A 16,112-nucleotide genomic window follows, 5' to 3' on the forward strand; every position below is an offset into this window, starting at 1 on the left:
TTCAAGCCTTGCAGCGCAAAGGACCACCACCAATGAAATCTGCCCTCGATGATTGGAAAATCACCGACGGGCTTGTCCAATATTGAGGACGCGTATATGTACCCCCAATACAACCTCTTCGACGTGATATTATCAGGTTGTACCATGACACACTGGCCATGGGACGCCCGGGTTCTTACAAAACCCTTGAACTCGTCCGACACAATTTCTGGTGGCCAGGACTTTACTCTGCAGTATGCGCCTATGTGGAAGGATGCGCAGGGTGCCAACAGATGAAGATTAATATGCACCCCACTAAATCTCTTCCAATGCCTATACCAGCAACCCTGAACGCATTATCATTTTCCTGTTCATCAGTCGACTTCATCACAGACCTACCAGTATCACATGGTTTTGACTCTCTCATGGTTGCGGTAGACCATGACCTTACGAAGGAGGTAATTCTTTGCCCTTGCTCGAAGACGGTCACAGCAGATCAAACGGCAAAACTTTTCCATGAAAAAGTTTACTCCCGATTCGGACTCCCAGATAAACTGATTTCTGATAGAGGAACACAATTCACATCACACGTATTCCAAGAACTATGCAGGATACTAGGAATCAGGTCCTCGATGAGTACAGCCTACCACCCCCAGTCAGATGGAGAAACGGAGCGCGTTAACCAAGAACTAGAAGTGTACCTCCGACTCTACTGTGGCAACAACCCCAAGTCATGGGTAGACCGACTACCGGACCTCGAATTCTGCCATAACACATGCGAACACTCAGCGTGGAAGATGTCGCCATTCCGCATAATGATGGGATACGAACCACACGAAATCCCATCGGTACTCCCTAGGACAAATGTACCCTCGGTGGAAACTCGGTTATCTGAACTCCAGAAGATTCGAGATGAGGCCCTAGCCATGCACGAGCTAGCAAGACAGCATATGGCAGAACGGATCAGAAAGGGCTCACCACACTTCACAAAGGGTCAGAAGGTCTGGCTCAATACGAAGAACCTGAACATCGGGTACCCGACACGGAAGATGGCTCCAAAATGTGAAGGCCCCTTTATTATTGAAGAACGTATAGGCCCAGTGGACTACCGCCTGACCCTACCATGAGGATGGAGAATCCACCCTGTATTCCATGCCAGCCTTCTATCACCTTACAAAGAAATGGAGATCCATGGCCCGAATGATACGAGACCACCACCTGACCTTATCGAAGAGCACGAGGAATACGAAGTCGAAGCAATCCTAAACCACTGACAAAGATACAGTCGGACCCAATACCTGGTCAAGTGGAAAGGATATGCTTCTGCCGAGAACTCATGGGAACCCGAAGCAAATCTGGCAAATGCCAAGGGGCTACTAGGGGAATATAAAAAGTGACGACACCTGTGTCGCATCTCAGCAATCACCCGCATAAGCCTTCACCACTTCTGAACCTCCACTATGCCATCATCTGGAGCGCAGTCCGTTGTCGATGACTACTTTTCTGAAACTTCTCCGACTCCCTCGCCACACCCTAGGGACTTTAGGGGAGTACCAGCGCACGACATACAAGATAGCCTTAGGGCCCATCTCCGATTCTCATGACAAATTGGAACTATTGGTGACCTAGAAGACTTCGTCGTTGGCGTAGTTGACTCGATCAATCCCATACGTTCTAGAGCCACCACGCCATCCTTACCCGACATGCCCTGGATGAATCGTGAGCTCCACAAGTCAAGGGCGATCCGTGTACTTGCAGAATACGAGGAGTTGTATCTCCAAGCCCTAACCACGTTGGACGACTCTCACGTGCAGTATGCGCTTAGGATCATCCATTCGCAACAAGCTGCCAAATTGGAGATTATTTTCATGCAGCATGCAATAGCAGGGACATGACGATACACGGAGAGGATGGAAGCATTAGCATTAAGCATGGGGGATAGAATCCAGTGACAGGAGGAAATGCTAGCTCTAATGTTTGCCCAGACGAACTTGTACCAATGACTCGTCGAGCTTGATGCAGACGCCACGCAGTCGTTCCTCCCCACCTTTTTAACAGACATGCCACCGGAGACCCCGCGAGAGGGGACACCCCCCGTACCTCCACCGCGACCATCACATCTCGCCTTCGACCCCATAACGGTTCCTACCCCGAACCCGTTCGATTTGTTCGAAGGCGCTTCAACGTCTTCCGCTCCAGCAGCGACTCATGAAGGTGTTTCCATCGCACGACCTCTACGCCCAATTCCCCCTCCAGATTATGTGTCGGAGTGGAACTTTAGCGACAATCCCAACCATCATGCTGAAGGATTATCCCCGATGACCACGGAAAATGCGGTGCAGACCGAAACGTCCCAACACTCGGACCAATCGACTCAGACCCTTGTAGATCCAGAAGAAAGTGAGCCTGGAAGGAACATCTCCCCATTTCCTCCCGCCTTCTCCACAGCACTCATCGGGCCACACCGAACCATCCCAGCATACATCGCATATCAACGACCACATCCCCAGTGCGTATTCTGCAGACAGTATACCCATCCAAAGTATACCTGCCCATTTTCCATTTGCATAATCTGTCAATCTGTCCCCGCATCCCACGACCCGAACGCATGCCCTGCGTTGCTATCCAACAGGATGTGTTGCTACTACTGTGGAAAACAAGCACCTGGCCACACGATAGAAGGTTGTTCCCACTCTCATGACTTCTACACAAACTACGATGCGCGCGAGATAGCGTTCTCCTACCCTGACCCTCAAACGGACCCACGATTCTCTGACTTTGATGGAACGGGTTCGTTGTATACTGAAGGGTTTCCGATGAACAGTGTAACACCGTCGGAAGCAGGAGATACGTAGAAATGCCTTTGAGGGCAAAGGCGGCATAGGAAGGGGCTTATGTTACGACGGTACATTGAGTACCTATCTTTTTTCTTTTGATTACATTGTACAATTACGCGTTAACCCGAGACTTCGAGTCTCGATATCTCTCGACTCGATCTGGACTCTCTCTAGACCATAGTCTAGAACCTGTACTGACTCATCCCTCACTGTGAGGGTACTCACTGACTCATCCCTCACGAGGGTACTCACTGACTCATCCCTCACTGTGAGGGTACTCACTGACTCATCCCTCACGAGGGTACTCACTGACTCAGCCATTACTGGCATGTATTACTCAACATGTACTATTAGTATATAAGGCTGAGATCGTCGACTGGAACCCCAGTCTTGATCTGGTTACTTTACCTCTCAATACACGGGATTATCACTAGTCCTTGTGTGATCTTCTTGACTCTCGATTCTTGACTCGCATTTACTTAGTCGTCGAACCACTTAGTACTTGCTCGACGAACCTCGGACAAGTGGTACGCCCCAGCGTAACAACCAGGAACCCAGCACCTGCAAGGCGAGCACAGATTGTGCATTCAGTGAGGACACTGGTAAGCCATCAGTAAGCAAGGTCACCACATGGGTCAAGGTGATGATGACCTGGCATCTTCTTTAGCTCTGCAACCACCTCTGTCAGCCCTGGCAGAACTGTGAGCATTACACTAGGCAACATGCATCTCTGCACTAACCATATGCTCCGTTGGCCCATTCTGCAAAGTTCTTGCTGAGCCAACCAGCTGGGGTGAGAATCGAAAGTGGTGGCATCACCAATGGTATGATTGAGGTCCACCCTGGGTGTCCGTTAGCTCATGGCAGTAAGGTGGATTTCCACACAGACAGTGCCTCCCTCCTTAGGGTATGCCAGCATGAAGGCCATTCTGACTCCTATCGTGTCTCACATCATGTTGGCAAACTTGCCGAGGTAAGATATTATCTTTTGCTCTTGCATCCTGGATAATTGTCACTGTAACAGCCAGCACGGTATAGTTCTCAATACACTTCACTTTAGTCTCATCATCTAGAGTTCCATTGGTCCAGTTCTGGGCCTTCTCTGCCGACTGTGGTGTTCCCTTCTATCACCACTTAGTTGGTGGCTTCCATGACAGTCTGTTGAAGCCATTGGGCTTTCCTGCCATATGCATTACCTTCCTGGCTGGATTTTCTTCCCCATGCCTGGTGCAATTGTTCAACCATTCATCAACACATGTACAGAAATGATGCAGTCCCACCTACAGTGTCAATGATAATGTTGTCAAATTGGCCAACATCTTCAAATTCTAACTTGAGCCTGATGCACAGGCCTTTCACTATGGTCTTGCGAGAAACTGTGGGCTGGTACTCAGGGAGGATCACAAATTTTATTGGCATTTTGGAGAAGGATTTTTCCTTCAATCTCATCTGTAGGCAAGATCAAACCCCAGTGCATTGCTCACATACCAGTCTTTATGAGCATTTGTGCAAGTGCAAGAAGGTGCAGTGCCAACTCTATCTCATAGGTGCTCCAAGAAGTCAATCTGGCAATGATCATCACTCAGATATCACCGATCAGTCCAACAAACATCTGACCTCAGACTTCGACTCTGAGCCAATCACCGCTTGCACATTGAATACCTGGGCAGATCATCCAGCCCACCAAGTGGAACAGTGTCCATCAATCTGGCTTGCAGCATAACTTACATGCAGTATGTGCATGCATATTCATGAGCAGATTGTGGGCAGCAGCATGTATTCAGTGCAGTGTTCTAACCTGCCCTTTTCCCCAGTCTCTGCCTGATGCCACGCAGAGAGCACTGCCTGATGCCACGCAGAGAGCACTGCCTGATGCCACGCAGAGAGCACTGCCTGATGCCACGCAGAGAGCACTGCCTGACCTGTACCTTGGCGGAAGCCACCTATAGGCCAGACCACGACTTAATCATGTTTATTAACAACATGAGCGATCAGCCACCCATGCCATTGACAGATCAGGTAGCAGGGGTTTTGCAGCTGATGTTCTGCCACAAGCTTCACGCCACCACCAAAGCAGCTTATTCTGCGCCAGAGCTTTCAGTACTGGCCAACATCTCATCAGGACTTCTCTTGGAGTGCAATGGCATTGTGGATGCATTCTGTAATCTAGGTAGCCTCTGCTCCTCTCATGAGGCCCATCACACTGATCAGGTATTCATAGTATGACTCAGCTGGGATGTAGACTTGTGTGGAGTGGGCCATTAGTCCGCATGGCAGTAACGATTCCTGTCAACATTACACAGCATAATGTAAATAATTCATATGTACTCGGAATCTTCAGAGATTGCCACTTTCGACTTTGGAGTCTTGTGAGCGCCACCTTTACCATGATGTGATCTGACAGAAGCACGTCATAAGCCTATGTATCAGATAAGTATAGGAGAATAGTATGTGCACATGTGTGTGCCTGTGCCTTAATGAGAAGTAGGTATAGTTGAGAAGAAATTCTGGGCGACTACACACTTCACAAAATCAACTAGTTTAGAGTGGGCCATTGCTTCGCATGGCAGTAACGATTCCTGAAAGGTTATAATAAGATGTCTTTAAGACTGCACTAATTTGAGTTACCACCTAATAGTATCTACTGAGTCTCTTATAATAGCCTAGTTTATCATTACCCTTATAATAGCCAGTGTAGAGCATGGGTGGGGCCAACCTGTGCAGAGACCAATACCAGTACACAGGGGTACAGGTGTCACAGACATGCAATCTTCACAGACACATGTCCTTTATAGAAAAAGTTTTCAGAAGATCAGAAAAGGTAGGGAGAGATGGACAATAGAATCAAACTTATATATGCACAATATTGCATTATTTCCATCAGCCTACCTCCCTTATTGCCCATGCACATTGCTCTTATCAATATAACCACTCCCACATATGCATAGTGCTCTCATGCACCTATTGCACTCTTACAATCAGATAGCACTCTGGCAAACTCATTGCACTTTTACAATCAGATAGCACTCTGGCAAACCCATTACTGTTATTGTCTGCCCTCTGTGCATGCCATCCTTGCAAATGCATCTTATTTTACAAATTTTCCTAAGCCTGAAAACTCTCACTTCTGCTTACATAATCTGTCTGTTGTAAAGTATATTATTCTGTCATTTTGCTGAAGCTTAAAGCACCCACTTTCAGTTTAAAAAGCATTTTGTATTATGTTTAGTGAGAGTAGCTATAAACTTTCACATCTGATAAATTTTTCTATTTTTTTTCATGTTTCTGAATCTGAAAATACTATATTTTATCTTAAATTTAGTTAAAGTGCATCTTAAATACTAGAAAGTGTCATACTTTCACCAATAATAGTCAGAACTATGAAAGTTGTTATTCCACAATTTTTTCAGACTAATTGGCATTTTTTTGAGCCTCAAAATGTCTACTGGTAATAACTAGAAAGTTTCTTAGTCTCTCAATTTTTTGGTAGTTTCTACAATTTTTATCAGCCTTAGAAGACTCGCTGTTGCTCAAGTTCAATTTAAAATGTATATTATAATTCACCTACTAATAAAAACTATACAACTTGTTTTCTAGGTTTTTTTTTGTTGTAACAGTTTTGAGATCACTTACTTTGACTTCAGGAACAAATGTGCCTATAAGAATTACTACAAAAATTGACACTAGAAATTGTTACAAATGTGTATATAAGAATTGCTACAAAAAATGTGCTGATGAGAATCACTACAAAAAATGAGACTGGAATCTGTTACAAATTTGCTTATCAGAATCACTACAAAAATTGATGCTGGAAACTGTTACAAACATGCCTATAAGAATCACTACAAAAATTGACCCTAGAAACTGTTACAAACATGCCTGTAAGAATCACTACAAAAGAAACTGTTACAAATGTGGCTGTAAGAATCACTGCAAAAAATGAGACTAGAAACTGTTACAAATTTGCTTATAAGAATTACTACAAAAATTGACCCTAGAAACTGTTACAAATGTGCCTGTAAGAATCACTACAAAAAATGGCACTAGAAACTGTTACAAATTTGCTTATAAGAATCACTACAGAAAACGACACCAGAACTGTTACAAATGTGCCTATAGCATTGTATGAAAATGTATATAAGAAATTATATTCTCTAATGACTCCTAGTATGCCATCTAATAATATGTAGTAAGTGTTCAACAATGTCACACTGTACTAAGTCATGTAAGTTGATAAGGGTCTTACAATAGTTTACAAGGTTGCCTACTAACCCTTAGTATATTGTTGAGTAATATTCAGCAAGTCAACAATAGCCTATTATGCTGGCTCCTAATATACTCCTTAATGGTTTGTATTGAGCTTACAATAGTCTGTATATGTCACCTAATGTCACTTGTAAGAATCTCCAGTAACCTACAATAGTGTCTAGTGATCTCTAGTAAGAACACTAGAAATTGTTACAAATGAGTTTATAAGAATCACTACAAAAATGAGACTAGAAACTGTCAAAAACGTGCCTATGAGAATCACTACAAAAAATGAGACTAGAAACTGTTACAAACTCACTTATAAGAATCACTACAAAAAAAGAGACTAGAATTTGTTACAAATGCACCTATAAGAATTACTACAAACAATCAGACTACAAACTGTAACAAATGAGTTTATAAGAATCACTACAAAAATGAGACTAGAAACTGTTACAAATTTGCTTATAAGAATCACTCCAAAAAATGAGACTAGAAACTATTAGAAATGCACTTGTAAGAATCACCACAAAAAATAATACTAGAAACTGTTACAAATGTGCTTGTAAGCATCAGAGTTGTAGGGCAGTTAGAAATTGTTTCAATGCCTACTAAGCATACCAAAAGGATGACTTTATAATCTGGTTACAAGTTGCTACAATGCTTACTAAGTGCACTAAAAGTGCGGATTTGTAATGCTTCAAGGCATCTCTACAATAGTTACTAACAAAGTTAATAACCCGGAATTGTAGACCAGTTAGGAACTCGGAGTTGTAGGGCAGTTGGAAATTGTTAGAATGCCTACTAAGTATGCTAAAAGGGTGACTTTATAATCTAGTCACAACTTGCTACAATGCCTACTAAGTATGCTCAAAGTGCGGATTTGTAATGCTTCAAGGCATCTCTACAATAGTTACTAAGAAAGTTAATAACCCGGAATTGTAGACTGACAAGTCTCCAAGTAGATCAGAACTTGTAATGCTCTACTGGAGGTGTTAATGATGAACAAACTCGGACTTGTAAGAGGCTTTACAATTCTTGCTGTAAGCTGGGCTTGTAGCCTAGTTAGAAGTCACAGCACCTACATCTGCCAAAAGTCTGAAGTTATGTTGCTTGAAGGCTGCCCTAGAAGAGTTACTAAGAAAGCTGATAACCCGGACTTGTAGACTAATTAGAATTGATTAGAAATGCATGAAGTAAGGCCAAAAGTGCGGACTTCTAATTCCTTGTAATGGGTACTGATAAAGCTAGAAAGTCGGACTTACCTGGTGTAATGAAGCTGTGAAATGACTTGTAAGCTGAAGTTGGTTGAGTTGGGGCAGCCCAGTGGTCAAGTGGTTAAGTTGGGTGCTTGCAGATATCTGTGTTCCTGAAGGTTTTGGTTCAATTCTGGGCCAGGGCAAATAAATTTGGGCTGATTATGGCCTAATTCGGATTAGTTCCGGCGGAACACCCTAATGAGGGCTCCCCTGTGGTCGTGACTGTTAAAGAAACAAGCAAAAGTGAGAGAGAACAGAGAAAATGGATTGTAGCACTGCAGAAAGTGATTCTGCTGTTATAAAAGTGACACTGTCAGATTTAGCTTTAAACTCCTGTCAGAATGCCTACAGGGTTCATCCAAATTCCAGCAGAATTGACTGAACTACAAGCCTGGCAAGTTTGGCTGGATGTGTAGAAACAAGTGCTTCCAGTCAAAATGGATTGTAGCACCACAGAAAGTGATTCCTGTGTTCTGGAAGTGGTACCATCAGATTCAGCTCAAAGAACTGGTCGGAATGCCCACTTGGTTCATCAAAATCCGAGTAGAATTGAGTGAGCTACAGGCCTTGCAAGTTTGGCTGAAAGTGTGGGAACCAGTTGCAAGAGACTTGCCTAAATTGGTTAAGGTTTGAGCGGACAACGAAAAAAGCGTCAATGTGATCCAAAAAATCGAGCGCATCGACACTTTTTTCGTTCTCAGCGCTCTGGTGGCTGAAGAATTACTAAATGCAAAGAAATGTTCAAAGTCAGCTTCTGTTTCTGGACTAAAGAGCCGGTATACCCGGGACCACCATAGAGCTTGACTTCCAGGTTATTAGCTTCATTAGTAACTGTTGTAAGGCAGCTTTTAAGCACTATAGGCTCGGAGTTTTGGTATAAGTACAGGCTATGACAACAATTGTAAGGTCTTTACAAACCCATACTAGGTGACATTTTAAACTATTATAAAGCCTTTACAACACAAACTAGATGATCAGAATATTATGAGGCCGTTATAAACTGATTCTAGAGGGTGTACTAGAATTCAATAAACAGTATAATAAGGCATTGTAGGAGGCTTACAAAGTGTTACTATACAACATGCTAGAAGTCAATATATCCCTTTGTAGGCTACTGTAAGGCCCCTACCAATGGATACTAAGTGGTATACTAGACTATTGTAAGCATCTTATAAACTGATACTAGATGATATATCTAACTATTGTAAGGCCCTTATAAACTCACATACTAGGATATTTACTAGAGATTACTAGACACTATTGCAGGTTACTGGAGATTTTTACAAGTGACATCAGGTAACATATACAGACTATTGTAAGCTCAATACAAACTGACACTATAGAGTATACAGATACCTTGCTATAGGCACATTTGTAACAGTTTCTGGTGTCATTTTTTGTAGTGGTTCGTATAGGCACGTTGGTAACAGTTTCTAAGGTCATTTTTTGTAGTGATTCTTATATCTTAGTAACATTTTTTGTAGTGATTCTTGTAGGCACGTTGGTAACAGTTTCTAAGGTCATTTTTTGTAGTGATTCTTATATCTTAGTAACATTTTTTGTAGTGATTCTTGTAGGCACATTTGCAACAGTTTCTAGTGTCATTTTTTGTAGTGGTTCATATAGGCATATATGTAACACTTTCTAGTGTCATTGTTTGTAGTGGTTCTTATAGGCATGTTGGTAACCTTTTTTTGGAGTGGTTTTTATAGGCCGTTGGTAACATTTTTTGTTGTGATTCTTGTAGAAACATTTGTAACAGTTTCTAGGGTCATTGTTTGTAGTGATCCTTGTAGACAGGCACATTTGTAACAGTTTCTTGCATCATTTTTTGTAGTGGTTCTAGGATGCTTACTAGACATTATTATATGGCATACTAGCAGTCAGTAGAGACTATATTAGACTATAAGGAGCTTATTAATGGTTTTTAGGTGGTATAAATTCAGTAGATAACATTGTAGATTGTTGTAAGACCCCTACAAACTGATACGAGGTGGCCTTTCAGACTATTATAAGGCCTTACAAATAAATACTAGGTGGCATACCAGGCTATTATGAGGTTATTACAATACTAGGCAACTTGCTAAAGGTTAGTAAAGTATATAGTAAGATATTGTAGGAGCTTACTAGACATTATGAAATCCCGAAAAATTATAAAAATATCACAAAAATTGTCGCATGACTATAAAATCTAAGATTCTAAAAAGCTTCTATCAGATAGTTACCTTGGAGTAGGTACATGACATAGTAGGCTATGAAGGTGATCCTTACAGAATGAATATTAACGACTTTTTAGTCAGGTTTTTATATAGATTTTATAAAATGGCATAGTAATATCATTTTGAAGCCATTTTTCAGCCAATTCTTTTGGAATGCATAGTAATCACTTTTTAGTAACATTTTTATACACTTTTTGCAAAACAATATAGTAATATCATTTTGAAGCCATTTTTCAGTCGAGTCTTTTAGAATGTATACTAGTTACTTTTTAGTAAGGTTTTTATATCAATTTTATAAAATGACAAAGTAGCATCATTTTAAAGCCATTTTTTGGCTGAGTCTTTTAAAATGCATACTAGTCATTTTTAGTGATGTTTTTATATACTTTTTGCAAAACAACATAGTAATATCATTTTGAAGCCATTTTTTGGCTGAGTCTTTTATAATGCATATTAGTCATTTTTTAGTAACATTTTTATATACTTTTTGCAAAACAACATAGTGATCTCATTTTAAAGCCATTTTTCAGCTGAGTCTATTAAAATGCATACTAGGACCTTTTTAGTAATGTTTTTATACATGTTTTACAGAACAACATGATATCATTTTAATGCAATTTTGAAGAGCATTTTCAGGAGAGGCGTACTAACAATGTTTAGTAACATTCTTATACAGTTTTGATAAAAGGACCGAGTAATATCATTTTAAAGTCATCTTTTAAATAATCTCACTCTGAGATACTTAGCAATATGTTAGACTATTATTAGGCAGCTATAAATAAATTATTGTCTATATTATACTGCTTATTAACTGATATTAAATGATATGGAAAAAGTTGGTAGATGATATAGTAGACATATAAGACTCATGTGATAACATAACATATTATTGTTATAAAGTGTTTTGCAAACTCTAATACACTATTATAAGGCTCTTATAAACTATAATTAGGCGGCATGTTATAACTCAGTCACGAGTATAATATTGTTACAAGCATACTATATATTACTAAGCAATCTACCAGTTATTGAATAAGATTGTACACTATTATAATGCTTTTATTTAGAAAGCACTAGCATTTTCTTGTAACTACTTTGTATAGACATATAAATGGCATGCTGGACTATTGCAGTACTGTTACCAAATATCTGTAAGTAAAATATTAGATAAATAGCATACTAAAATATTGTAATGCAGTTGTTCATGATACCTGGAGTATCCAAATAATATTGTAAGTTATTCTAATACTTTATTTCTTTAGTATCTGTATAAAATGAATTGTCACATAAATTTAGTTGAAATAAAAACAGAGTATTAGAGCTTCAAAAAATAATATACTGACAAGAAAGACTTAAGTTCTTTATACTTATTAGTATCACATGAAATTTTAGTAGATTTTCATCTAAAGTGACTGTTTTGAGTGAATACAACTGGTGAAACCTTTAAATAGGTGTCTAATAAAAATACAAGATGCTATGCAATGCAATACAATGGACCACTCTTCACAAGTAATCAACTACTAAGGAGTAATATAGAATAATTAAAGCATGTGAAAATAATTAGATAATAAGATAAAAGTAGAAACATTAAACCTCAGGAATCGTTCCTGCCATGCAAAGCAGTGGCCTACTCCCCACAAGTGTAACTATAGGCGGACATTCAAAAAAAGTTGTATTGAAAACCAACGCAACTTGTACAAAGCGCTGTCAACAGATGAGTGGCTGAAGCACTTAGACTAGATAAATGATAGTGCTCAGGTGTCCCGGTGCTTTCCCTGTTGCAGTTAACCTTAAACATGTATGTTTTTGGGCAGTTTTAGTTGTATTACTCACAATTTTTATACTAAATAACATGGTGCAGAGGTTCTCTTAAACAAATCCTACAATTCCTGATGGGAAAACTTGCTTTAGTTTCACAGATGCATATACTGTACATTTTCGACTGAGCTTGCAGGTCACATGTGACAAGGTCGTATACTAGACAATTATAAGCATATTATAAACTGACACTAGGTGACATATCCTATTGTAAGGCCCTTACAAAGTTGCATACTAGGACATTTACTAGAATATTGTAGGTTACTAAAGATTCTTACAAAGTGACATCAGGTGATACAGTATATTAGGAGCCAGTATAATAGGCTATTGTTGACTTGCTGAATATCAATATACTAAGAGTCAGTAGACAACTTTGTAAGGCTCTTATCAACTTGTGTGAAGTGGGCCATTGCTTCACATGGCAATAATGATTCCTGAAAGACTTTAAGAAAATCTTAGAGATCATGCTAATTTCAACTTTTTAAATGTTTCAATTTTTTTTGGAGTTCTAAAGCAAGTAGTCTTAGTTCAAATTGGCTTAGGGTATACCTTACAATATCTCTACTAGTAAAGGCTCTTAATTGTAATTTAGACATGTCTCACACGTGAAATTTTATAGTCAAATTTTGTTTCCAGAATTTGAAAAAAATTATCTCAAAGGCAAGTGTCCACTGCTACATCACTTCCATAATGATACCTTTATACCTCAGGAATCATAATTACATTGTCTTATAATAATTTCTTATTAGTAGTAACTATTAAATTGAGCATTTAATAAGTTTTTTAAACTGCACAGTAGTTAATTCTACTTTATAGGCATATTTGTAGCATTTCTTGTGGTAGTAGCTATAATGGTTTTTATTTTGCAATTTTTCCTCATTTTTTATAATTTATCTAAGCCTGAAAACTGTCACCTATCATATAATCTGTTTACTAACAAGCACATTGTTTTGTTATGTTGCTAAAGCTCAAAGCACCTACTTTCAATTTAAAAGCATTTTGTATGTTTCCTGGGAATAGCTATAAATTTTCACAATCTGTAAATTTTTTGAATTTTTTTAATATTTCTGAATCTTAAAACATTTTTTAATTTTAAATTCATTTAATGTGTATCCTAATGTTCATTTGCTGGTGAAAACTATAAGATTTATTACCTTATAATTTTCAAAGTCTTTACAGCCTTTCTCAGACTTGAAACTTTCACTTTTGCTGAAAATTTATCATATAGTTTATTTGCTAGTAAAAATAATAAATTATGTTATTTTAAAACTTGAAAATTCTTTTTGGAAGTTAAAACACTTCAAGAGACTCAAAATGTATATAAAGTATATACCACAGAATACCACACCACCGGTGACAGATGTGGTTACCTGCGTGGTAACCTCTTGCATAACCAAGCAAGAATCGCCTCTAATACACGCTTGGTCATCAGGACTGTAACCTGATAATGTCAATCTGGCAATTTTATGACTCGATTAGTGACAATGACAAAGCAGATTTTTATTATTAATTTTCTAAGTTCAATAGCACTCACTTTTACTTTAAAAGTGCTTCAAGTGCATTTTGTAGCACATTTACTAGTCAAAACTATGAAACTTGTTGTGTCACAATTTTTTCAGATTAATTCGCATTTTTCTGAGTCTCAAAATGTCTAATGGTAAAAAAAGTTTCTTAGTCTCTCAATGTTTTTGCAGTTTTTGACAAATTTTCTCGGCCTTAGAATAATTACTTCTGCTCAAATCCAATTTAAAATGTGTATTGTAATCCGCCTACTAGTGAAAACTGTAAGATTTGTCTTTTAAATTTTTTCTGCTGATTTGTTATAACAGTTCCAAGATCACTTACTTTGACTTCAAGAAATCTGCATATAAGATTCATTACAAAAAATAACACAAGAAAGTGTTACAAATGTGTCTATAGGAATCACTACAAAAAAGGTACTAAAAACTGTTACAAATGTGCAATCACTAGAAGAAATGAGACTAGAATGTTACAAATTAGCTTATAAAAATCACTAGAAAAATTGTCACTAGAAATTGTCACAAATGTGTTTATAAGAATCACTACAAAAAATGTTACTAATGTGCCTACAAGAATCACTGCAAAAAACGACCCTAGAAACTGTTACAAATTAGCTTATAAGAATCACTACAAAAATAGTGCTAGAAACTGTTACAAATGTGCTTACAAGAATCACTACAAAAGATTAGACTGGAAACTATTACGAATGTGCTTATAAGAATTACTACACAAATAAGACTAAAAACTGTTACAAATGTGCTTATAAAAATCACTACAAAAAATGTGACTGGAAACTATTACAAATGTGCTTATAAGAATCACTACAAAAATGTTACCAACATGCCTATAAGAATCACTACAAAAAATAATACTAAAAACTGTTACAAATGTGCCTATAAGAATCATTACAAAAAATGACACTAGAAACTGTTACAAATGTACCTACAGCATTGTAACAAAATGTATGTAAGAAATTATATTCATTACTGACTTCTAGTATGCCATCTAATAATATGTAGTAAGTGTTCCCACTGTACTAAGTTGTGTCAGTTGATAAGGGCCTTACAATAGTTTACAAAGTTGTGTACTGACTCTTAGTATATTGTTGAGTAATATTAAGCAAGTCAACAATAGCCTATTATACTGGCTTCTAATATACTGTATCACCTGATGTCACTTGTGAGAATCTCCAGTAACCTCATTAGCCTGCAATAGTGTCTAGAAATCTCTGGTAAATGTCCTAGTATACGACTTTGTAAGGGCCTTACAATAGTTAGATATGTCACCTAGTGTCAGTTTATAATATGCTTACAATTGTCTAGTATATGACCCGATTCACGAGGGCTTTACAGTAAAGTGATATATTGACTCCTAGCATGTTGTATAGTAATGTTTAGGAAGCCTCCTACAATGCCTTGTTATACTGTTTATTGAATTCAAGTACACCCTCTAGTATCAGTTTGTAAGGATGTCATAATATTCTGATATGTCATCTAGTTTGTATTGTAAAGGCCTTACAATAGTTTAAAATGTCACCTAGTATGGGTTTGTAGAGACCTTACAGTAGCTCAGACTTGCAAGATGTGTTACAATTGTTGTCATAACCTGTACTTATACCAAAACTCTGAGCTTATAGTGCTTAAAAGCCGCCCTACAACAGTTACTAATGAAGCTAATAACCCGGAAGCCAAGCTCTATAGTGGTCCCGGAAATACCTGGTGAATGGCTCTTTAGTCCAGAAACAGAAGTGCTGACTTTGAACATTTTTCCGCATTTAGTAATTCTTCAGCCACCAGAGCGCTGAGAACGAAAAAAGTGTCGATGCGCTCGATTTTTTGGATAGCATCGACGCTTTTTTCGTTGTCCGCTCAAACCTTAAACCAATTTAGGCAACTCTCTTGTTTTTCTGGGCTCAGAAACTTGTTCTGCCTGCTGTTCTCTCAGTTTTGCTTCAAATAACATGATTCTGGTGCACATTTTTATCAGTTTTTTGAGGAGAATTTAATGGTGTTCTTTTCAGATAGCATCTAGTTATAATTACAGCGCTGTTTTAGCTTTTCTAAGAGCAGTAAATTATAACAGTCACTGCATCTCAGCAGCACCTACAGAGCTCAAGAAAATGCAGAGATACAATCAAAAATTATATATCTAATCTCATAGTATATGATAACATTATATATAGTGTGCACTGTTAACTAGGAATGCACAGAGTCATTCTAGCTTGATTATTA

The 16,112-nt window shown here is 38.5% G+C and overlaps 2 protein-coding genes across 2 annotated transcripts; both read left to right on the forward strand.

The window, feature by feature from the left end:
- Positions 1-611: 611 nt before the first annotated feature.
- SCP_0903620 (hypothetical protein) lies at positions 612-1,106 on the forward strand (the record flags this gene model as incomplete). The annotated part of the gene is made up of 1 exon (XM_027761595.1): positions 612-1,106. One exon carries the CDS (start codon positions 612-614, stop codon positions 1,104-1,106), a length of 495 nt encoding a protein of 164 aa, XP_027617396.1.
- Positions 1,107-2,039: 933 nt separating this feature from the next.
- Positions 2,040-2,550, forward strand: SCP_0903630 (hypothetical protein; the record flags this gene model as incomplete). The annotated part of the gene is made up of 2 exons (XM_027761596.1): positions 2,040-2,315; positions 2,368-2,550. 2 exons carry the CDS (start codon positions 2,040-2,042, stop codon positions 2,548-2,550), a joined length of 459 nt encoding a protein of 152 aa, XP_027617397.1.
- Positions 2,551-16,112: the final 13,562 nt, after the last annotated feature.

The sequence above is a fragment of the Sparassis crispa genome (genome assembly GCF_003851025.1).
Source record: "Sparassis crispa DNA, contig_000008F, whole genome shotgun sequence".
Lineage (NCBI taxonomy): Eukaryota > Fungi > Basidiomycota > Agaricomycetes > Polyporales > Sparassidaceae > Sparassis > Sparassis crispa.